This window comes from Aspergillus mulundensis (assembly GCF_003369625.1).
Source record: "Aspergillus mulundensis strain DSM 5745 chromosome Unknown scaffold_21, whole genome shotgun sequence".
Lineage (NCBI taxonomy): Eukaryota > Fungi > Ascomycota > Eurotiomycetes > Eurotiales > Aspergillaceae > Aspergillus > Aspergillus mulundensis.
This window is the reverse complement of record NW_020797909.1, coordinates 84937-106379: the sequence shown is the minus strand read 5'-3', so window position 1 is coordinate 106379 and position 21443 is coordinate 84937. Positions and strand designations below refer to the sequence as shown.

Below are 21443 nucleotides of genomic sequence, written 5' to 3'. Positions count from 1 at the left end.
CTGTCGGGATTCATTCCTTCCCCGCATGTACTCCAGGTTTTAGTCCTGTGGGCCGAGGATTTCCCCAGACTGTGAAAATCATCAGACAAAGAATGGTGTCTCATCTGATTCCTTGGATATCCGGGATGTCTCTACCTTGTTCCTTACTGGGTTGTTTAACTTTTTGGTTTATCCGACGGCTTTTAACATATTAACCGCACCTCAACAGGAATACCGGTTCGGATATATAACCACCAATATCACCCTCACCAGAAGCACCAACAAGGGATTCTCATCTAGGCTCACGACGGGCATTGAAGTTTCAACACTTTATTCTCGCTGTTATCAGCATGGCAACTCAACGTATTGTCCCATCCGATCGCGAGGCTGCCGAGCTTCAGAGGGCAGAAGGCCAGACGGTCGACCTCATCCGTCAGGCACAGGAGAGCGACGAAGCCGATCGAAAGTTGACAATCCGGCAAGCAGTCAAAAAATATAAAAAGGCAGTTTTCTGGGCCATGTTCCTGTCGACAAGTTTAATCATGGAAGGTTATGATCTCGTGATTGTATGCCATTCGAATTGACTCAACCACGCCCATGCTTACTTGCGATAGATTACTTCCTTTTACGGCCAAACCCAGTTCAAGGAGCGTTTCGGCGTATATGACCCAGTGTCCGATCAAAAACTCATTCCTGCGGCATGGCAGTCTGGTCTTTCGAACTCGGCTCTGGTCGGCCAATTGGCAGGTCTTGTCGTTAACGCCTTTTGCCAGGATCGTTTTGGTTGCTGCCCAACGATGATGTTCTTCATGGTCTGGATGGCAGTCGCCATCTTTGTGCCTGTCTTTGCACAGTCGCTATCGGTCCTCGCATTCGGAGAGGCGTTTTGCGGTATATCCTGGGGTGTATTTCAGGTAAATACGCGCAACAAAAAAATAGACACCGGTCTGACTTGACTTGCAGACATTGTCAACCACGTATGCTTCCGAAGTGGTGCCTACGATCCTCAGGCCTTATGTCACTGCATACGTATGCATGTGCTGGGGTGGTGGAATCCTTCTCTCATCAGGGGTCGTGAGGGCCGTAGCGGGACTTGAAGGTGATATGGGCTGGCGGCTGCCCTTCATATTACAATGGGTCTGGCCTTTTCCTTTGTTCATCGGAGCATATTTTGCACCCGAGTCCCCGTGGAACTCAGTGCGACGGGACAAGGTAGAAGAGGCAAGAAAGAGCCTGCTGCGCCTATACCAGGACATGCCCGAGAGAGAACAACGAGTGGAGCAGACATTGGCGTACATCAAGTACACGACCGAGATGGAAAAAGCCGAAACCGCCAATGCCAGCTTTCTCGAGTGCTTCAAAGGCACCAACTTGCGGCGAACTGAGATTGTAAGATGAAACGGCGTTGTATCTCCTTGAGACTAGGGCTGACTTGTCCCTTAGAATTGCGTCGTATGGGCAGCCCAAATCCTCTGCGGAAACGCGATCCTCGGCTACTCGGTGGTATTCCTGCAGGCTGCAGGTTTCAGCGAACTACAGGCCTTCAACATCAACATCTCATTATCCGCCTGCTACATTGTCGGTGGCATCATTTGCTGGTTCCTCTTCCCGCATGTTGGCCGCGCGACAATCTACATGACCGGATTGACCTTCATGTTCTTCTGCCTGATCACGATCGGAGGCCTCGCCTGGGGTCCTGGGCGGGACGCACAGCTAGCCATTGGAATAATCCTCGTGATATCAACACTATGCAATATGATTGCTATCGGACCAACTTGCTACCCGATTGTCGCAGAGACACCATCCGGAAGGCTGAGGTATAAAACAATCACCATTGGGCGGTTTGTATACAATCTTACCAGCATCTTCACCAATTCGGTTACCCCTCGCATGCTTTCGTCTACCTGTATGTCAGCCCCCAGCTCTCTCCGCTGAAATGTCAACAAGCTAACCTCGCATAGCATGGAACTGGGGTGCCAAAGCCGCGTTCTTCTACGCAGGCACTAACCTACTGTGCAATATCTGGTGCTGGTTTCGACTGCCAGAAACAAAGGATCGGACCTTTGGCGAGATCGATTTACTCTTTACCCACCGCGTGCCGGCGAGGAAGTTCAAGTCTACGCAGGTCGATCGTAAGTACTTGCCCCACAGACTTTCGGCTCTTTGAAGCTTACTTTATTCGACAGAGTTCGCTCACGGCGGCGAGTATGCGGTGAAGAAAGAGGTTGAACATGAAGAGAATGCGTAATAACGGATTATCATGGCGGTAAATACCAGTACTTGGTAGATCGAGTATAGTCTTGGGATGATCAAAGCTTGAATGCTTTATCGAAGCACGAGATGAGAGGCATGCAATGGCAATCTACGTCAAACTTCAAGCAAGACCGACCCAGTGCATCCCCAATAGCCATAAAACTGACCGCTATCGTAAGTACAGAAACCAGCACCTGAGAATACTGTCTGTTGCCTTGCCGAGCTCATCTCGCTTGCGGCAAGAGCCGGATGAGCTTAGCAGCGATGAGCTTAGCAGCGATGAGCTTAGCAGCGATGAGCTTAGCAGCGATGAGCTTAGCAGTGATGAGCTTAGCAGTGATGAGCTTAGCAGTGATGAGCTTAGCAGTGATGAGCTTAGCAGTGATGAGNGATGAGCTTAGCAGTGATGAGCTTAGCAGTGATGAGCTTAGCAGTGATGAGCTTAGCAGTGATGAGCTTAGCAGTGATGAGTTTGAGCACTTTCCTGGGATATCCATCCCCCAAACACAGTTCCGCCGAGGTGGCCTATAGCCGGCGCAGTAAATTCACTTTTGCATAATTCACCTGCACGGTGAGAACATTTCTCCTGTCGGCTAATATCCACCAGCTTAACCAGGCTGTCACGATGGTTGTCCATTGTCGGATGAGCGGGAAAGGCACCAATCAGAGCAAGAAAGCCCCGACGCTGCAGCTGGAGTCAGTCAAAGGTGCGGGGAAGCTGTGCAGGACAGTAGACACAGTGCTGGCCTTGCGATCGGATAGGAAACATCTTGGAGTACCAGGTGCAACAGTTGCACAAGATCAGCCCGAAAGTGGATTTGATTGGGGTCAGCGAGAGTGTTGCGGAAATCCACTGATTACCTACCGAGACGAAAGGTCTTGGTCGGGGAACTGCTGCTTTTAAAGTCCCACTGCTGCGCTCAAACCTTGTACAGAATCCTCACTATCTGAGTATTTTGCAAATCGTTGATCCATCATGGCTTTCCAGCAAGCTCCCGTCCGCAATGTCAACATCACGTCGGCGTTCTGGTCGCAGATGCAGCGATGCTCGAGAGAGAAGACCATACCGGCTATCATCAAAGCCCAAAAGTCCTTGAAGCATTGGTACTGTCTGACATGGAAAGAGGGACACGAGGTTCAGCCCCACGTAAGTCTTGCGAGGGTCGAGCGTCACTGTTGCTAACACGTTTGCTAGCCCTTTTGGGACAGCGACATCTACAAGATCGTGGAGGCGGCATGCTACTTTCTCATGAAGGAAAAGGACGATGGACTTATGGCCATTGTCGAGGAAGCTGTTGACATGGTCAGGGCCGCGCAGCACCCCGATGGGTATATTAATTCGTATTATACCGTCCTCGGGATCAACAAACGATGGACCAATCTTCGCGATATGCATGAGTTGTATTGCCTTGGCCACTTGACTGAGGCTTGTGTCGCCTACGAGACGCTGACGAACAGTGGTCGGTTACTAGAGCCTGTCCTGAAGGCATTGCGTCATGTTGATTCTGTCTTTGGTTCTGAACCCGGAAAAAAGAGAGGATATCCAGGCCATCAGGAAATTGAGATCGGTCTTCTGAGACTGTACGAGCTCTGCGGCGAGCCAATGCTGCTGAAGCTTGCGAAATACTTCATTAGTGAGAGGGGCCAGAGAGACGACAAGGGCGAGATGTATTTCGACCATGAAGCAAGAGCCCGAGGTGGAGATCCGTACGACCACTTCGGGGGTGAAATGAAGGCATGGTTCGAGTACCCGCGCGACTATAGCTACAACCAATCTGATAGACCTCTGACTGAGGCCACCGAGGTGAAGGGACACGCAGTACGCGCAATGTACTATTACATTGCAGCAACTGATCTGGTTCGCCTTACTGGTGACAATGAAGTGAAGGCCGCGCTCGATCGCATGTGGGCGGATATGACAGAAAGAAAGCTTTACATAACGGGCGGCATTGGAGCAATGCGCCAGTGGGAAGGATTTGGCGCCAAGTATGTGTTAGGTGATACCGAGGAGTCAGGCACATGCTATGCGGAGACTTGCGCTTGTTTTGCATTGATCCTATGGTGCCAGAGGATGCTCCAAATCGACTTGAATGTCAAGTATGCCGACGTGATGGAGATTGGACTGTATAACGGATTCCTCGGAGCCGTGGGCTTGGATGGCGGCTCGTTCTATTACCAGAATCCGTTGCGAACATTTAGCGGCCACCCAAAGGAGAGGAGTACGTGGTTTGAGGTGGCTTGCTGTCCGCCAAATGTGGCGAAGTTGCTGGGTTCGATGGGATCTCTCATCTATTCGTTCAAAGACAATCTTGTCGCCATCCATCTGTACATCGAAAGCGAGATCACGGTCCCTGGGACGGACGTGATCGTTGCGCAGATGACCAGGATGCCTTGGACAGGTGACGTTCTTATTAGTGTCAAAGGCTCGACAGCCCTGGCGCTGCGGATCCCCACGTGGGCAGACGAATATTCGAGCTCCGTCCAAGGAGAGGTTAAAGATGGGTATCTTTACATTCCGCAGTCTAAGGATGCGGAGGTGAAGCTCTCATTCACCCTCAAACCGCGGAAAGTTTACCCAAACCCGGCAATGGAGAAGGATCAGATTTGCATCACACGAGGACCATTGGTATACTGCATTGAAGATGTGGACAACGAGGTTGACATTGACCACGTCGGTCTCTTGGACGACTCTGTCAGTGACGGTGAACCAATAAATATCGCTGGGGTCAGCGGTGTGGTTCCGGTAAGAGCGACTGGGAGAGAATTGGTTCGAGGTGAAAGTCGTCTGTATGCATGGCAGCCGTGGAGATACGGCGACAAGAAGAGTCTGCTGTATGTGCCGTACTTTCTGCGGGCGAACCGAGGTGGCAAGGGAGGTATGACAGTATGGGCCAGAAGACTAGACGCTTCATAATTCGTACGAGTGTGACCCGGATGAAGATCAAGAACGTACATAGCTCTTAAATGCATAGCATGTCGCCCACCACCGACTGTCAACGCAAAAAGAAAAAAGTCTCGACTGCATGTACTCCGACACGTAAACTCGGGGAGGGCTAACTGGAGAACCTGAACCCGTGTAAACATTAATCGCCGAGCATCAGCGGCAATGGTGAGGATCTTCTCTCAAGATGTGAATCGCCGCCCGTGTCGGGAAGGAGCTGGAGGATCTTCTCGCTCTGGTGCGGGGGAGCCGGGTGGCGGGAAGACGGGAAAATCGTCGTCATCCATTGAAATCACAATGGTAGGTGAGGCTGGGTTGCGCGGTATGGTAAAGTTGGAGCTTGAGACCGATGATATTGAAGACCTGCGTCTTATGGTGCCATGATGAGGTGGGACCTCTAGAGTGTTCTGACGCTTGCGCGGGTTGATGATTGGAGGACCACTGGATGATGGGGAGCCATTGTACAAGTCCGAAGCAGGGCTGCTATTTAGCCCGCGAACTGAGGAAGGTAGAGGAGACGGAGATCGCGAACGCGTGGACGGTCGGGATGAGCGAGGAGAGATGCCGTGAGACGTCGTTGAACTTCGGTCGCCGTCCCTCCACGAAGCTATGCTCACGGTTGAACCGACCCGCGAGAGGGTGTGGTTACCGTTCGAATCTCGCTTTTGGTTGTACTGATCCCGGATCTGTTGAAGTTCGCTGTTACGCTGCGCCTCGGCAGGTATTTCGGGGAAGTCGGTTGCTGGCCCCTGTGTAAAGTCATCGTCGTGGAGGCGATCGTGTGCGGCGATGCTAATCGTGTCCGCCATGCGCTTGAGGGCTCGGCCAATTCCGCGTCGGTAACCGTAATCAGGAGTTTCGTCTCGGGTAGGTCGGGTATGTGCTATATCAGGACTGGCTATGGCCGTCATTTCCGGAGCCGTTGTTTCGGTGCCGGCTACGGAGGTTGGAGGGTCTATTTGGTCGCTTGGCCCGGAGGCTTGCGCATCGTGACAACTGCAATCACATGTCGACGAGGGTGTCGCATCCTCATCAGTGAGAAAGAGATACAACGAACCGAATATTGCAAAGCCCGTACCTACAATTGGAGCCCATTGTCCGATACTGGCTATCGGCTCTGTTCCCCAGTCCACTTGACGGCTGAAGAAATTCTGCTCACCCAGAATCAGAATGGCAAGCACTGCGGCGGCAAATACCGGGGCTTCCACGGTGCTGAGTACCGCACGCACCAGGCCGTTGATTTGCAGCATCTTTCCCACGGTAGCCCCGTTGGTATCATCAATCACCTCATTCCGCCGGTCGAGATCGGTGCCATAGCCAAAGCGGATATTCCAAGTATCTTGAAGAACCAGGGACCAGAAGTACAAGAGTGACACGATGGCGGGGACACAACAAGCCGCTGCCAGCAATGTAGCTGTACCGAAAGTAAGCTTGCTTGGTGAGGGGACGACGTAGATTTCGTTTGTTGCACCAACGCGAATGGGAGAGAAGGGCCCGTGTTCGACCGAACAACGGAGATCGCAGGTGGCGCCGTCGTACGGGAATTGAGAGGCGTCGGTTGGGATAGGGTTCCCGTAATCGTCGTGAGTGCACGTCGAAGGCTTGACACGGAATAGTTCTACAGTTATACTCAGAAGCCCTATACTGTCAGCACATTACCAAGCCGCTTGGACTCTACTTACCAGCAAGTACGAGGCCGGTCCATAGAAAAATGATGTGCCGACGGGGATCCTTGAAATATGTGCCCGACATCCTCGCCGTAAGGGGTGCCGTGAGAATCCCGATCGAGCATAATTGGAAGGCCCCATATACATCCATATCAACCGCCCCTGCATCGGTCAGTACTGGTAGCAGCTACAGAGAAACTCACGACATACCATCAACATGCACTGCAGCGAGGACGATGCCGTGAAGGGCAGCAATGGCGGGGAATAGCAGAGCACCGGCCAAGCAGGCATTTCTCACCCATTCTTCCTTGCGCGCGAAGACACAGGCCGCGATAAGAACATAGTATCTTGAGCGAATCGTAAGCCTTTGAGATTGGGATGGTGGACGGGTGTGGACATACAGCACTCTGGTCCCAGGACCATACTGCCCAGAGACGGGCCAAGAACAGACAACCTCAAGACCAATCTCGGTGGTATTATCCGGGGAAACGGCAGGTGAAGAAGTAAGAGGCGGCATCACTCATCGGCCGGCCGGCATGGGAGCACATAAACAAAGTGAGTCGCATGGGTGGATTAGACCGGGGTATCGCGGTATGGGAAGGCCTGCAGCTGTGCCACTCTATATATTGTGGAGGGAGGCAGGGCAGCCAACGAGAAGCGACAATGGACCTCGGGCAAGAAAGAGTTCATCCTCCAGGGCCCTGGTCAAGCGACCATCCTGAAGAGCCGCATCGTCATCATCGCCTAGCCGGGGCGCAGGGACATGGTCAGTTTCGAGTGGTTCGGAGTGACATTCAGATAGATACATCCTGACTGTTCGCATGACTTTGGTGATAGAGAGCAGGGATAGACTCCGCCCGTACTCTGTACTTAAAGACCACGGGGAAAACACATGAATGTTGAAGGATCTGGGGATGGTCGCGACAAGAGAGGAAGGCCCGGGCATCGAACTAAACCCAGTTGGGATGACGAGCAGGCCCGTGACAGCCGAGCTAACCCGTCCTGGACTAGCCGCCAAGGTGCCCGTCGAGGCGCAGCGGTGCCCGGCTCGAATCTTCCCCTCCTCCACCGTGCTCTGAAGTCTCCAGATGGCTGGCCTGACTTCTTCTGATCATCATTCCAGTGACGCGGCTCAGATGTCAAGATGCTCATTCCCTGCTTCGCCCTGCTGAAGCGGTGAGCGCCCGGGGAATGCATATCCTGGCTCGTTCCCCGCCATCCGCCCAACACCGCGACACGAGAAACAACAAGCGATATTCTCTCTCATGGATCACCGCAAGCCCGCTGACATCGGGATCCTTCTCAGCGATATAGTTTGCTGGTCCTGACAACCCTTCAGACTCGTCGGGAGGAGAAGCCCGACCACAGATTGTGACACCGGTGGGGGAACAGGCGGGGCTCCGGCCGCTCGGCGAATATCCTCAGAGACACTGACTCCCGGGTCAGTTGGTTTATTGATTCAGTCTGCAATGGCAGAGGATCTGGATACGGACCGTATCAAGGACTGGCGCTCAATTATTACATTGATTGTCTTTGTGCTCGCTAGTAAGTCACCAAACCGGCTACCGAGTACCTCTGTCTAACGAGCAGTCCGTCGCAGACATCGTCGTCCTCTTTCCATTCCATGTTCCCGTTTACATCCCTCGTACATTTGCCAACGCTATCCTTCGTGCGCTCTCCGCCCTGAGAGTGATAGAACCGCGAGAACATGATCGCAAAAGCGGCCGTTTCGTACGCTTCGATTTTCCCTTCAACTTCGTGACAGCGCCGTTGATCGCGGATTTATTCCTGCTGGCGATATTAGCGATTGGGCGGAAGGAGGTACACGATGGGACAATTGAAGCGGACAACATCTCTCCGATTGACATAATGGTCTTTTTCCTCACCCTCGCGTACATTGCCATCTCCATCGATGCCTCGGGGCTCATCCGCTACCTGGCCTTCAAGGTATTACAAAAGGGTGGCAAGGTTGGACATCGGCTGTTTTTCTACCTCTATGCCTTCTTCTTCCTCCTTGGAAGCTTCATCGGCAACGACCCCATTATTCTTTCGGGGACTGCCTTTTTGGCGTACATGACTCGCGTTTCCAGCAACATAGTCCACCCCCGAGCGTGGATCTATACCCAGTTTGCTGTCGCTAATATCGCATCTGCCATACTCGTCACTTCGAACCCGACAAATCTCGTTCTTACCAGCGCTTTTCAGATCAAGTTTATAGACTACACAGCGAACATGATTGTCCCTGTTGTCATTACCGCCATTGTCCTCTTTCCATTCTTACTATACATCATATTTGCCGACGAATCGTTGGTCCCGTTGTCGATCGAGATGCATGAGCTACCGGACGAAGTGAAGGCCAAGGCCCCAGTTAATCCTAATATTCCGAATGCGCGCGGCAGTGCAGAGGAAGAGGAGCAAGAGGCAGCAAATAACGGGGATGAGGATAAGATGCTGTCACTGGAGGAGATTCTTAATCCATTTCTAGACAAAAGAGGAGCAGCATTTGGCGCCGTCATCATGGCTGCCACACTAATCACCGTCCTGGCTCTCAACGCAGCCAGTCAAGGTCATACGCATCCTGTTTTCTGGGTTACTTTGCCGGCTGCATTTGTCCTTTTCTGCTGGGACGTTGCGTATGGGTGGCATCATCGTCACGAGACACGGGAAATTGCGCGCAAGGGTCGAGAAGACGTGGAACGCACGCGCGCCGAGCGGGCCATGCGTGACGAGGAGATGGCCAGGGGTAGTTTGCAACCGGAGCCGACGGGGGCTGTGGTCATTCCGATCCCTGATCTGCCAGACCATTCTGACCTTGAGACTCATCCATCCGCGGCAGCGGCCTCCGCTCAGCCATCACCGAACGGAATGTTTGCTTTGGAGGAGAAGCGGGGGTTGGGCCTTTCCAATGTCAGTTCCCTATCGCCCAGCCCAGCAACCCTGATTCACCCAAAACAAACATTAACGGTGCAACCCTCTCAGCCTCCAAAAGAGCCGAAGCCCACCAGGGCGACACTGGAGTCATCGGCGATTGCTACCTATCGATGGCTGCAAGAGACCTTTCCCACAGTGACTGCCGTGATATCGCATATGCCTTTCCCTCTCGTTCCCTTCGCTTTCGCCATGTTCATTCTCGTTCAAGCTTTAGCCACCAAAGGGTGGATCGAGGTCTTCGCCTACGGATGGGATCACTGGGTAAACCGCACCGGCACAATCGGAGCCATCGGTGGAATGGGCTTCCTCTCCGTTATCCTTTGCAATGTGAGCATCCCATCTTCCTCCTAATCCACCTCACTGAAACTGACCATCCAGTTCGCCGGCACAAACATCGGCACAACAATCCTCCTCTCCCGCGTAATCCAGACATGGCAAGGCATCCACCGCGCCAACGGCACCCCCATCACCGACCGCACCTTCTGGGCTACGGTCTACAGTATGGCGCTGGGCGTCAACTACGGCGCTTTCAGCACGGCCTTCAGCGCTTCCCTCGCCGGCCTGCTATGGCGCGATATCCTTGCCCGCAAGCATATCCGTGTCCGCAGTCTGGATTTTGCTATGGTTAATTTGCCAATCATTGCGATTTCGATGGCTGTTGGGTGTGCGGTGCTTGTGGGAGAGGTTTATATTATGCGTGACACTACTCCGTATGATTCATGACTTCTGCACCATTGGGGTGTTGTGCGATGCTTTTGCTATCTGGTTCCATCTATCTTTGTCCCGAGTCTACGGGGCGTAATATATACAATCCTGTTCTAGTATACTCAACTTGGCTTCCTCACCTTTCAGGGGTGCGCTCTCTTTATTTTGACCTCGGAGAAGCAGAGTAGTTTCGAGGAAAAGCCGGTGCTATCGTCGCATGATGTAGTGCGTTGTAGGCGGCTTAAATACGACTGTATCGTGTGTTGAGACTACAATCTGAAGCGGTGGGTTAAACACAAGAGCGCAACGATGCATTCAGTATATATCTTGACCACACTTGCATCTGGGTTACGAGAATATCAACGCCTTCGGCAATCATCCAGCCGCACCGGGAAATCTGTTCGTCTCCAACATTACTCCCAAGACGTCCAACGAATCATCAAGAAGCCCAAGTGTGTCCGAAGGAAGTATGTCCAGGAATGGATCATCAGTTGGGTCGCTCGGCCAACACTCTTGACTCTGAGGAATCAGAATGAAGTCATCCGACCCCGTTCGACCTGCTTCCTTTTCGCTAGGTGTCGCCGATTCTCCTGCAATTCTCCATCGATGCCGCGTACCTGTTCCATCAGAATGAGAAGCCGTCTTTTGCAGCTCTCGCACATACTTTGCCCTCGCCATAAGCCGCCGAATTGCCCGCCACAAGGGCCCTTTCTTCTCCGTTTCCATGTTACTCCATCGCTCATATACCGCGCTGACGCATTCCCAGGCGCGGTCGCATAATATTCCTGGAGGCCTACGGCATAGCTCGGCGAGCAGGAAGGCGATCGAGTACCATTGCACGTGTGTCTTAGAGTGCCACGCCCACTGACGGATGTCGTCGCATGTTAGTATGTCGTTCGATATCTCGAGCATTTCGATAGATTCAGTGAAGAGGCGTTCTCGGATGGTCTCGTCGGCGTGACAGCTTGGGACGAGAATAGCCATCCACATGCGAAGGGTTATTATTCTAGCTATAGATGCGGAGAGGCGGAGGAACGGGATGCTGAGGTCGCAATGCTTCAAAAACCGGTCTTGTAGAAGGCGCTCGAGGTCAGTCACAAGAGCTTCTCGTTTGGCCGAGTCTAGATTGTTATCTGCTGCTGTCGCCGACCTGCATGTGCTGCGAGGAGCCATATACCCAACTTGCCAGACTACACGCATGGCATGGCAGCGCATAAGGCAGAATGTCATCTCTGTTATACCTTCTCGCTCGACAGGCGTCTGGGTCATCTCGGCTGTGATATCATCGTCGTTGATATTCAGTGGCATCTTGGTGTCGAAAATAGATTCATGCACGATTGGTTCGCTGCCATGGTAGTCCGTTGAGCGGTTGTCGAGCAGGCATATATGCCACCAGAGGCGCCTTCGCAGCTCAGTCTCTAAAGGCCTCAGACCGAACTGTTCCCCATCGCGATGGAGACCCATGGCCTGCGCAATGTGGTATACAAGCGACGTAAGCGACCAGACGGTGCGGGAATCGTCTTCATTCCGGAGCGCTGTGAGGAAGAGAACGGTTGCTTGTAACAAGATCAAGTTCTGAGTGTTGAGGAGATCAGCGCGCGCTGTGGCCTGTTCGACGGCGAAGCGGTACATCTCTAGCGCTGAAGCTCTCGAGATGCCTAGAAGGTCAAAGCATTGTGAAGGATCGAGGCTAATGACTGCACTGTAATATATTGCGAATAGTAATGCTTCAATGTTCTTGTCAAGGCTGTCCATTGACGCAATGGCGTCCCAGAACAACCGATGCAAAGTGGGCATGTGGAAGACGCGAACCAGAGGAGCGACATTGACATTGAATGTATCGAATAACACGACAGCATGGTGAACTTGAGGATGAAAGTCTCTGAGCGAATGTGCCAGCGCCCGGAAGCCGAAAAGAGCGCTGCTGGATCCGGTGCTTTCCAACCCAGTGATTGTGGGTTGCTCCTCATCGTCGGAAGAGGGCTGGTTGAGGAGGTCGCGGAGTTCATCAATCTCGTCTCCCAGTTGGGTCCACGGCGCACTGCTCACATAGCAGCTTTGCATGTCGTCGATCACCAGCCGGCCAAACTGCTGCTCGATCTCCGGGCTGCACCCCTCGGGCTGAGATTGCGGCATATTGCTGGGAGTCGCGTTCGGCGAGTGCGTTTCCATGTGTTTGACCACGGACTCCAATCGAGATAATTGCGCTAGTAGCCGTGCTTCAACGGCCTTGCGAGCTCGCTTGGGGGCGCGACCTAAGCCTGCCGGGTAGACACACTCTGTCGCGGCTCTAGTGCAGTTGGAGCAAGGTTGTTGCCGGTCGCATTTGACCTTGCGCTGGCGACAAAGAGTGCAGGTGCGAAGCGGCCGAACGTCCATTTTTGAGTGGCTAAGATAGGACGAGGAAGGAACGAACAAGAGACGAAAGAGCAGTTCGGACAATGAAGTAGCTTAAGTAGTTCGGGGCAACTCCGCATAAGCTTATGCGAGGCCGATGGGATCCACTAGGTGTCTATCATGATGCTAAGCCTTGACGGTGTTCTCCTGGTGCATGCTGCTAATCCCGTCCTTCTCCAAGTCGCCATCGCCACCGTCCATTCCTGCCTCGTTTTCCACCTTGCTGAACCCCGTGCGGTACCAGGGCAGCGAGAAAATGGCCCCGATATTCTCCATACTCCTGCCCTTACACTCTGGGAAAGCTAGATACGCCCAGGCCGTCCCGCAAGCAGTGAACGCAGTGAAAAGGGCAAACGGCCCCCACGCATGCATATCTTGGGTCATGTTAGGGAATCCACGAGAGATGCCAAAGTTCAGCAGGTTCTGGTAGGTGAAGGCGATGGCGACGATCGGGCCGCGCAAATGGGTAGGGCAGATCTCAGACGCAGTCAGCGAGAACACCGGGGCCCAGCCGAAGCCATACCCAATCGCAAATATACAAATTGCAACAATTGCGACCCAGGCCGCCGGAGAGGGAGACTCTGTGCCGGAGATGTTGGCAACTCCGAGGAACACGGAGAGGTAGAGCAGGCACAGGACGTTGATAGTTGATCCGATTAGGAGCAGTGGACGACGCCCAAAGCGCTCCGTCAGGAAAAATGCATACAGGAAGACTGACACGACCTTGATCAATCCATACACGGCGGTAAATAGAAGCACTTCCGTGTCATCAAGGCCGATCGACTCGAGGACGGTTGGAGCGTAATAAGTGATGGAGTTGCCACCCGACATAATGAAGAACGTTTGGATCAAAACCACGAAGAAGAGGAGATGACGGGTGGCAGAGTCTTGAACACATTCCTTAGCCAGCGACTTGAGAGCATCTATCCCACGCTTGTTCTCAGATCCAACCTCCGCCATGCTCTGCAGCTCGGCGTACTCTCGCGCCACGTAAGGATCCGACTCATCTAGGCCACCACGGAGTTTCAACAGGCTTTTCTGCGCGGCGTCGACTCGACCGCGCATCAGCAAATAGCGCGGACTTTCCGGAAAAAAAGCCCATCCAATGAAAAGAGCGATCGAGGGAATCATCTGCAGCACTAAGGTCGTCCGCCACTGCCAGCTGGAGGTAGAGGGAAGCACTTGAAGCGAGGCATAATTGATCCAGTAGCTCCCAGCCACGCCGCCCATGATATTGATGTTGTAGAAAGTAGTCATCATACCTCGAAGCTCCCTAGGGGCTACCTCGGATATGTACACCGGGCCTGCAGTCATTCCACATCCCGATCCCAGCCCAGAGAGCACGCGGCCGACAAGCAATTCTGCAAAGGAGCCGACATTCCCTGCCATCAGGACAGCCCCGACGGTATAGAGAATGGCGCTGAGAAGGATGACAGATTTCCGGCCTCGACGTTCGCCCAAGGGGCCGGATATGATGACGCCGGCGGTTTGGCCCTGACAAGAGATGCGTCAGAAGAAGCGTAGCAAGAAGGGGGTTGCTTGCACTTACGAGCAGCATTGATGAGACAGCCCAGCCGGAGTTGTTCGAGACCTGGGCGCTTGTCAAGTGCGTCCAGCCAAAGTCACGAACAAAAGGGTCGAGGCTCATGGCTCCGGAGATGTTGGCAGTGTTGAAGCCATGCAGACCACCACAATAGGATGCCCAGATGGCTGCAAGCCATATGTAAGGCCCACGGGCAGCCTTGGGGACATTGTGCAGGGCATTGCGGTCAAAGCCACCACCTGCTGCCGGCATGATTGTAGATTCTGGATTACTGTAGAGGGGGTCGTGCAACAAAGAATACAGAAATGCTGTGAGGGATAGAATGGCACAGCTCACTGGGCAACGTGAGGGCGACTTTATAGGAACAGACGCCATAGTGGCCAGCAAGCCAACCGCATCTTGCCATCCAGGCGTGCCGATGTACCGTCTATCTGCCAGTCGATGCAATCGTCTGATACCGTGGGGAAAGAAAATGCGGAGAAGGAGACCCCGGAGGGCTCCGGACGTGCCATGGGTTATCCCGCCCCAGCCCAGGCTAATCAGGAGGCGCCCATTATCACTCGCAATGCGCGCAATGGAGTAATGTCTACGGAGATGTGGAGAAAGTCCGAGGGTGGAAATCGTTGGTAAACTTTCTATTGAGCTAGCGCCGTGGCTTTGATGTGGTTGAGGGCGCTTCCAGCGCGCAGCCACGGAATCTGCCCGCTGTGGAAGCTGTGCTTTAGTTCGGCTTCCCAGACCTCTCCACGTCTGGTCTTGACTTGCATTGTCACGGACGAGCCCGGACACAGCTCGCCTTCCTCCACACCAATCAAAGTGATTCGATCTCCCTCCGCAACGCGGTCATATGTGCTGGCGTCCGCAAACGTCAGCGGAAGCATACCTTGCTTCTTCAAGTTGGTTTCGTGGATCCGAGCAAATGAGCGGGCAATGACTGCCAATCCACCCAGATACCGGGGCTCGAGGGCCGCGTGTTCACGGGAGCTGCCTTCGCCGTAGTTATTGTCTCCTACGATGCACCACCAAACGCCGCGGCGCTTCAGATCCCGCGCCACCTGCGGAACAACGTCCACCTCCGACGTAATAGGATGGCGGGTGTGGCCAAGCAGACGCGGGTCACCTTGTCCCACAAACGCATTGGTGGCAGTCGTGAGCATATTGTTACTGATGTTCTCAAGGTGGCCACGGTATTTGTACCACGGCCCGGCAGGGGAGATGTGGTCGGTTGTGCACTTGCCCTTCACTTTGATGAGCAGTTCCATCCCATCAGCGCACCCCTGCTGCCAGGGGGCAAATGGCTCGAGTAGTTGCAGCCGATCGGACCCGGGACGTATCTCTACAGGGATATCTGTCCCTTCCGACAAAGGCTCTTGAAAGGTGTCCAAGCCGGCCTCAAAGGAGGCAGGAAGTTCCTGATTAATAGGAGGGCGGAAATAGAATTCCTTACCAGGTTTTCCGGGTACTCCAATGGCGTCCGTCAGAGGGTTGAAATCGAGTCGACCGGCATAGGCGAACGCTGCCACAAGCTCCGGCGAGGTTACGAATGAATGAGTGGCCGGGTTACTGTCATGGCGGCCAACAAAATTCCGGTTGAAGCTGGAGACGACCGAGTTCTTTTCCTTCCCTTTGACATCGACATCTTTTCGATCCCACGATCCAACGCATGGACCGCATGAGCTGCTGAGAACAACAGCTCCAGCCTCCCGGAGTTCGTCCAGAATGCCATCTGCCTCCGCTGTAGCACGAATCTGTTCGCTACCCGGTGTCACCATGAAAGGCGTTGGGAACTTTTCGATCCCGGCCGCTCGCGCCTGCGCGACAATCTGTCGCGTTTTGTCGAGGTCCTCGTATGAACTATTCGTGCAGCTCCCGACCATGGCATGGCTCAAGTCCACAGGCCAGTCTGCGCCAGCGACGGCTGTTTTCAATTTGGATACAGGGTGCGCTAGGTCTGGTGTGAACGGTCCGTTCACGTGCGGTTCCAGCGTACTGAGATCGAGTTCGATAATTTGATCGTAGTATAGGTCGGCGCCTTCATCCGCGGTGAGCAGCGCGGACCTCACGTTTTGTACCTTGTCAATGACATGTGCTCGTTGCGTGGCCTCGAGATATCGGCCCATCGCGTCGTTGTATGGGAAGATGCACGACGTCGACCCAATTTCTGCTGACATGTTGCAAATGGTCGCCATAGCTGTCGCTCCCAAGGTCTGGGTCCCCGGCCCAAAGAACTCGATAACGCGACCCTTCCCTCCCGATACTGTCAACAGACCGGCGATTTTGCAAATAATATCCTTGGTTGACGTCCAACCTTGCAGCTTCCCTGTCAAACGAACCCCTACCACTTTAGGAGCGACAAGTTCCCAAGGCATTCCCGACATGGCATCAACAGCATCGGCGCCGCCCACTCCAATTCCTAGCATGCCCAGCCCGCCAGCGTTTGGAGTGTGTGAATCCGTTCCGATGATAAGACCTCCCGGTCTACAACCGAATAAGGTCAGCATGCGACGCGATGAATCTTTCTAGAACAGAGAACAGCGAACTTACGTTGCATAGTTCTCGAAGATCACAGTGTGTATAATGCCCGAGCCTGGCTTCCAGAAGCCGATGCCGTACTTCCGCGCCGCGCTGCTGAGGAAGTCGTATACCTCCGCATGCTCGCCAAGCGCACGACGCATATCTTCTTCAGCGCCCTTCTCAGAGATAATCAAGTGGTCGCTGTGTACCGTCGTAGGAACTGCTACTCGCGGAAGGCCAGCACTGATGAATTGAAGCAAGGCCATGGTCGCCGTCGCATCATGGCAGGCTACTCGGTCCGGTCGAAGCTCCAGGATAGACTTTCCGCGCTCGATGCGCTCCACATGCCAGGTATTCTTCTCGGAGTTGATGAGGTGGGAGTATAACAGTTTTTCCGTCAACGTCAGTGGCCGCGAGGAGCCTTGTTTTGCAATTTCTAGGTTTCGAATCTGCCGCGCGTAGTCAACACCGAACTGTGAACGATGCGACGAGTCAGCAGAGTGGAATAAGATATCGGGGTATGTCCACGTACGAGTGAAGGCGTCTGGTGAGTCGCGAATCGCCTTGGGAATGAAGCATTGGCGATGTAGCGCGCCATTGCTTCGCGCCGCACAGTTGATGGGATCCGTTGCATCCTGAGACGTGGGACGATATGTTATTGTCGATAGAGGCATCAAAGAAAGGAAATTAATAAACACCGATCAATCGCAGAAGAATTGACGTGCACCGCGAGAAATGCCGAGGTCAGCGATCACTCCGACTGCGGTGTTTGTTCGAGCGGAGCGATCCGACGCCGATGTGTGCGCATCCGGATTACTCCAGTGTGGGTGAACCGGCTTGTTGTTTGCGCCGATTCGATTTGTTTTAAACTTGATATCACTTTTCCAGTTGGACATTACCCTTAAGACAGTATCAAAATGACTTTGAAATCCGATGCTCTTCGTGCCCTCCGCAAGTTTGCTTCATGCGATGTAAGTTCCCTTGCCTCCCATGAGCACCATTCGCGGGACCATTGCTGAGCAGGCGCAGATAGGCGATGCCCTTGTTAGACTCGGGGTCCCTAATGGAGGCTACCTGTCGGGACTGAAGATGTACTCGCCCGGAGTGATGTGCACGAAGACTCGGATTTTCGGACCGGCGTACACGGTACGGATGGTGCGAGATTCCGACAAGGCAGCTCCGAGTCCTTCCAAGCATTTCGCAGACGCGATCCCGAAAGACAGCGTTGTTTTTGTGTCCCAGCCCAAGGGCCTGGTTAGCGCATGCTGGGGAGGGCTGATGAGTACGAGAGCGAAGAAGCTGGGCGCCGCCGGGGTTGTTATTGACGGTCGCTTTCGAGATCTCGCTGAGCATCAGGAGCTGGGAATCGGCCTCTTCGCAAGGGACATAAGCATCCTAGGATCGAACACCTTCACTCGATCGTCCGAGCTCAACGTCCCTGTCACCTACACCAGTACGGAAGGTGGGGATGCAGTGGTTATCCAGCCGGGCGACTACATTGTGGGGGATGCCGACGGAGTGGTTGCGGTGCCGGTGGACAAGGTGGAGGGGTGCGTGGAGCTTTGTCAGAAGAGATATGAGATTGACGAAGAGACTCGTGCTGGTCTGGAGAAGGGAGAGGAGATGGGCCCGACAATCAAGAGGCTGCGAACGTGAGAGCGATGGTGGTGTTGGTGTTGTTGTTCCTGAAGCTTGAGGTTGAGCCTTAGCAGACTAAGCCCGATGTAGACTAGCCTCTTCTACCCCAGATAACGAATCACGTGCCCCTTATCGGCTGTTGCCTTCTCGGAGTGTTCCGAGTGCTTGAGCATCCGACTCTCTTTCTCTCGGACTCTTCATGCTGTCGCTGGAATCATGCGCTGCCCATCATGAGATCTGCCGATGACCAGTCCACTCCACATAAAAAGGTGCGCTTGGCGTGTCGCCGATGCAGGGCCAAGCGCATCAAGTGTGATGGGGGCATTCCCGCTTGCTCAAATTGCGCAAAGGCTGCCGCTCCCTGCGTAGATGTTGACGGCCGCAACAACGATCGGTCCATTCCTCGCGAGTAAGTAGCTGTCGCTCGTCCCATTGACCCGTTCAGACTCCATGTTAACAGCAGCTATAGCTATGCTGCTCGATGCCATGCCCGCATTCAGTGGTTGGAACAGCACATCAAGATACTCGACGCCGATTTTGATCTTACACAAGGGCCGCAGCTGGACACGAGTGCTCCCGATGGCGATTCTTCGAGGAACTTGTTGGAAAGGCCGTCGCCGGACACAGCGCGTCAGACGAGTGAACCGGCATCGTCACGAAAACGGCCTCTTGCTGCCCTCCAGGCTTCTGATTCAAATCCGCCAGACCCTCCCCCAGCTGCTGAAGCTCGTTCGGTTGCTGTCGATTTAGGAATGCTTTCCCTTCACTCAGATTCCCGTCAGAAACACTATCTTGGATCTTCGTCGGGGCTCTTCTTCACAAATTTGATCGGTGCTCACGCCGATGCCCTTTCAAGCCCGGCTTCGACGTCGACCGGTCCAATCCGGAGTCATCATGAACCCTCGCACCACTCCGCCGACTCCTACCGCATACTTTACAAGAAGCTATCAACTGAACTTCCTTCCCCTGAGGAAGCTTCAACATTGTTTGACGTCTATCTTCGTGAAATCCACATTGATCATCCCTTCCTCCACCCAGCATCGCTACTCGATGCTTATAACGCTCTTCGCCTCTGCGTCGAATATGGGCTTGACCGCACTCACAATGTCGACCCCAATGGTTGGCCGGATGAGATCCCCCCGTTTCTCTACAACGGACGGTGTGACAGTGTTGCCGATAAAGATGCCATCCCCATTCCAATTCACACCGCTGTGTTGCATGTCTTTATGGTGTTTTCTCTCGCGGCGACGGTCCTTACTCGCAATAAAAACTTCGACTTCTCACCAACTCGCTTTTACAAAGTTGCGGCAGCTGCAGCGCCGGAGTGTTTGTCTAGCATATCGTTAACTGCATTGCAGAGCGTCATACTTTTCACAATACAGGGCATGACCGCTCCTACCAATCTCAACATTTGGACCTTGGTACATGTAGCCATGTCTCATTGTATCGACCTGGGTTTGCATCGGGAGCCCAGGGACGTCTCCGATTCTTCACCAACTTTACTCTCGGTGCGGCGTTTTGTATTTTATACCATCTACAACCTGGATCGATCCATTGCGACTATCCAAGGTCGTCCGCTCGGCATACGTGACGAGACCTTCGATCTCCGAATGCCGACTCTCAATGATGTTCCCGCGGACTGGGGGTTACCGGCGAATGGCATGAATGGCCATTACGCCCGCCTTTCGGAAGACATGGCGCTGTCTATCCAACGATTTGCACTAGATTGTCATATCTCGGAAATCAAGATGCTGTTTTACCATCTCCCCACCGAGGGCAGGGTATTCCATTGGCCCGCGGACCATACCACGGAGCAGAGCCGTATGAAGGCAGCTCTTGATGGGTGGCTCGCGGAAACCAGACACACGTGGTTGGGATCAGACGCGCATCAGCAGCAGAATGAGGCCGAGCTAGCAAAAATCCGCCTTAAATGGCTTAAGCTTGAAGTGCTTTATCATGGAGCTGTGACGCTCTTGTACCAACCATCGCAGGCAGTTCCGTCTCCAACACATTCTGCCCTTCTCCAGTGCTATCAGTCTTCCAGTGAGCGTATCCACATTTACAATCGCCTCAACGATGAAGAGAGCCTTTATTATAACTGGCGAAATATCCATGGTATCTTCTCGTCCGGAGCGACCATTGTGTACTGCCTCTGGGCGTCGCCCGACATACAACTTGTGGTTCCGTTCGCGGACGCATTGCGCGACCTTCGAGTATGTTCGAACCTTCTTAGTATCGGCGGACAGTGGTGGCCCTCGGTGCGCAATGGAAGAGAGAACTTTGACAGGATCGTTGACCTAACTATCAAGCGGCTGAGCCGTCTGCGAGCCAGTGGCTCTGGCTCGTCGTCCGATTTACAGTTACCTCGTTCGAAAAGCCGAGTAACTGGCGATGGGCAGTCTGTCGATCCTCTGCTCCACGATGAACCTGCATGGAAATCTAATGGCACATTGGGCACGGTCGGCGACCCGGGGCAATCCACTGACCCTCTTCCAGCGATGCAACCATTTCCATACGATGGGCAATATCCTGATGAATTCGCAACGACACCGGTAGACTCCATGATGGAGAGCTTTTTCGCAGAGTATCTTCACGGAGATTGGGGGTGGGACCCCTTTTCCGTCTGCTTGGACACCTCTGTGCTTTGATCGTCGTCCCAAAATATATACCCGCGTCCAACGAATCTGAACCCAACAGTCTGATTTAACCAAGTCATGGAATGACGTGTCCTTCTGCGAGCGTCTTATCCGCAGTGGCGTCCATGTCGGGAAAAAAAAAAAACATTTCGATGTATCTCAATTTGTTTGCATCTGTCGCTATTCTCGCCTTGACATTCACACGCCATGGACCCTATCTTTGGCATGAAGAGATGATA

The 21443-nt window shown here is 53.5% G+C and overlaps 8 protein-coding genes across 8 annotated transcripts; 4 read left to right on the top strand and 4 right to left on the bottom strand.

Moving 5' to 3' along the window:
- Positions 1-329: 329 nt before the first annotated feature.
- DSM5745_11140 (putative MFS alpha-glucoside transporter) lies at positions 330-2227 on the top strand (the record flags this gene model as incomplete). Its single annotated transcript, XM_026753156.1, has 6 exons — positions 330-545; positions 594-893; positions 943-1368; positions 1423-1885; positions 1941-2111; positions 2166-2227. 6 exons carry the CDS (start codon positions 330-332, stop codon positions 2225-2227), a joined length of 1638 nt encoding a protein of 545 aa, XP_026598231.1.
- A 981-nt stretch (positions 2228-3208) lies between these two features.
- Positions 3209-5146, top strand: DSM5745_11139 (glycoside hydrolase family 127 protein; the record flags this gene model as incomplete). Its single annotated transcript, XM_026753155.1, has 2 exons — positions 3209-3379; positions 3428-5146. 2 exons carry the CDS (start codon positions 3209-3211, stop codon positions 5144-5146), a joined length of 1890 nt encoding a protein of 629 aa, XP_026598230.1.
- A 209-nt stretch (positions 5147-5355) lies between these two features.
- On the bottom strand, positions 5356-7357 carry DSM5745_11138 (uncharacterized protein; the record flags this gene model as incomplete). The annotated part of the gene is made up of 3 exons (XM_026753154.1): positions 5356-6812; positions 6856-7002; positions 7051-7357. 3 exons carry the CDS (start codon positions 7355-7357, stop codon positions 5356-5358), a joined length of 1911 nt encoding a protein of 636 aa, XP_026598229.1.
- Positions 7358-8309: 952 nt separating this feature from the next.
- On the top strand, positions 8310-10494 carry DSM5745_11137 (putative arsenite efflux transporter ArsB-like; the record flags this gene model as incomplete). Its single annotated transcript, XM_026753153.1, has 3 exons — positions 8310-8385; positions 8441-10098; positions 10150-10494. The coding sequence occupies 3 exons, from the start codon at positions 8310-8312 to the stop codon at positions 10492-10494; spliced, it is 2079 nt and encodes a 692-aa protein (XP_026598228.1).
- A 357-nt stretch (positions 10495-10851) lies between these two features.
- DSM5745_11136 (putative C6 transcription factor) lies at positions 10852-12855 on the bottom strand (the record flags this gene model as incomplete). Its single annotated transcript, XM_026753152.1, has 1 exon — positions 10852-12855. The coding sequence occupies one exon, from the start codon at positions 12853-12855 to the stop codon at positions 10852-10854; it is 2004 nt and encodes a 667-aa protein (XP_026598227.1).
- A 144-nt stretch (positions 12856-12999) lies between these two features.
- Positions 13000-14668, bottom strand: DSM5745_11135 (sugar porter family MFS transporter; the record flags this gene model as incomplete). Its single annotated transcript, XM_026753151.1, has 2 exons — positions 13000-14367; positions 14423-14668. 2 exons carry the CDS (start codon positions 14666-14668, stop codon positions 13000-13002), a joined length of 1614 nt encoding a protein of 537 aa, XP_026598226.1.
- A 383-nt stretch (positions 14669-15051) lies between these two features.
- Positions 15052-17528, bottom strand: DSM5745_11134 (Aconitate hydratase, mitochondrial; the record flags this gene model as incomplete). Its single annotated transcript, XM_026753150.1, has 3 exons — positions 15052-16894; positions 16961-17403; positions 17463-17528. 3 exons carry the CDS (start codon positions 17526-17528, stop codon positions 15052-15054), a joined length of 2352 nt encoding a protein of 783 aa, XP_026598225.1.
- Positions 17529-17847: 319 nt separating this feature from the next.
- Positions 17848-21216, top strand: DSM5745_11133 (uncharacterized protein; the record flags this gene model as incomplete). Its single annotated transcript, XM_026753149.1, has 4 exons — positions 17848-17901; positions 17960-18582; positions 18864-18977; positions 19038-21216. The coding sequence occupies 4 exons, from the start codon at positions 17848-17850 to the stop codon at positions 21214-21216; spliced, it is 2970 nt and encodes a 989-aa protein (XP_026598224.1).
- Between the last annotated feature and the right edge of the window lie 227 nt (positions 21217-21443).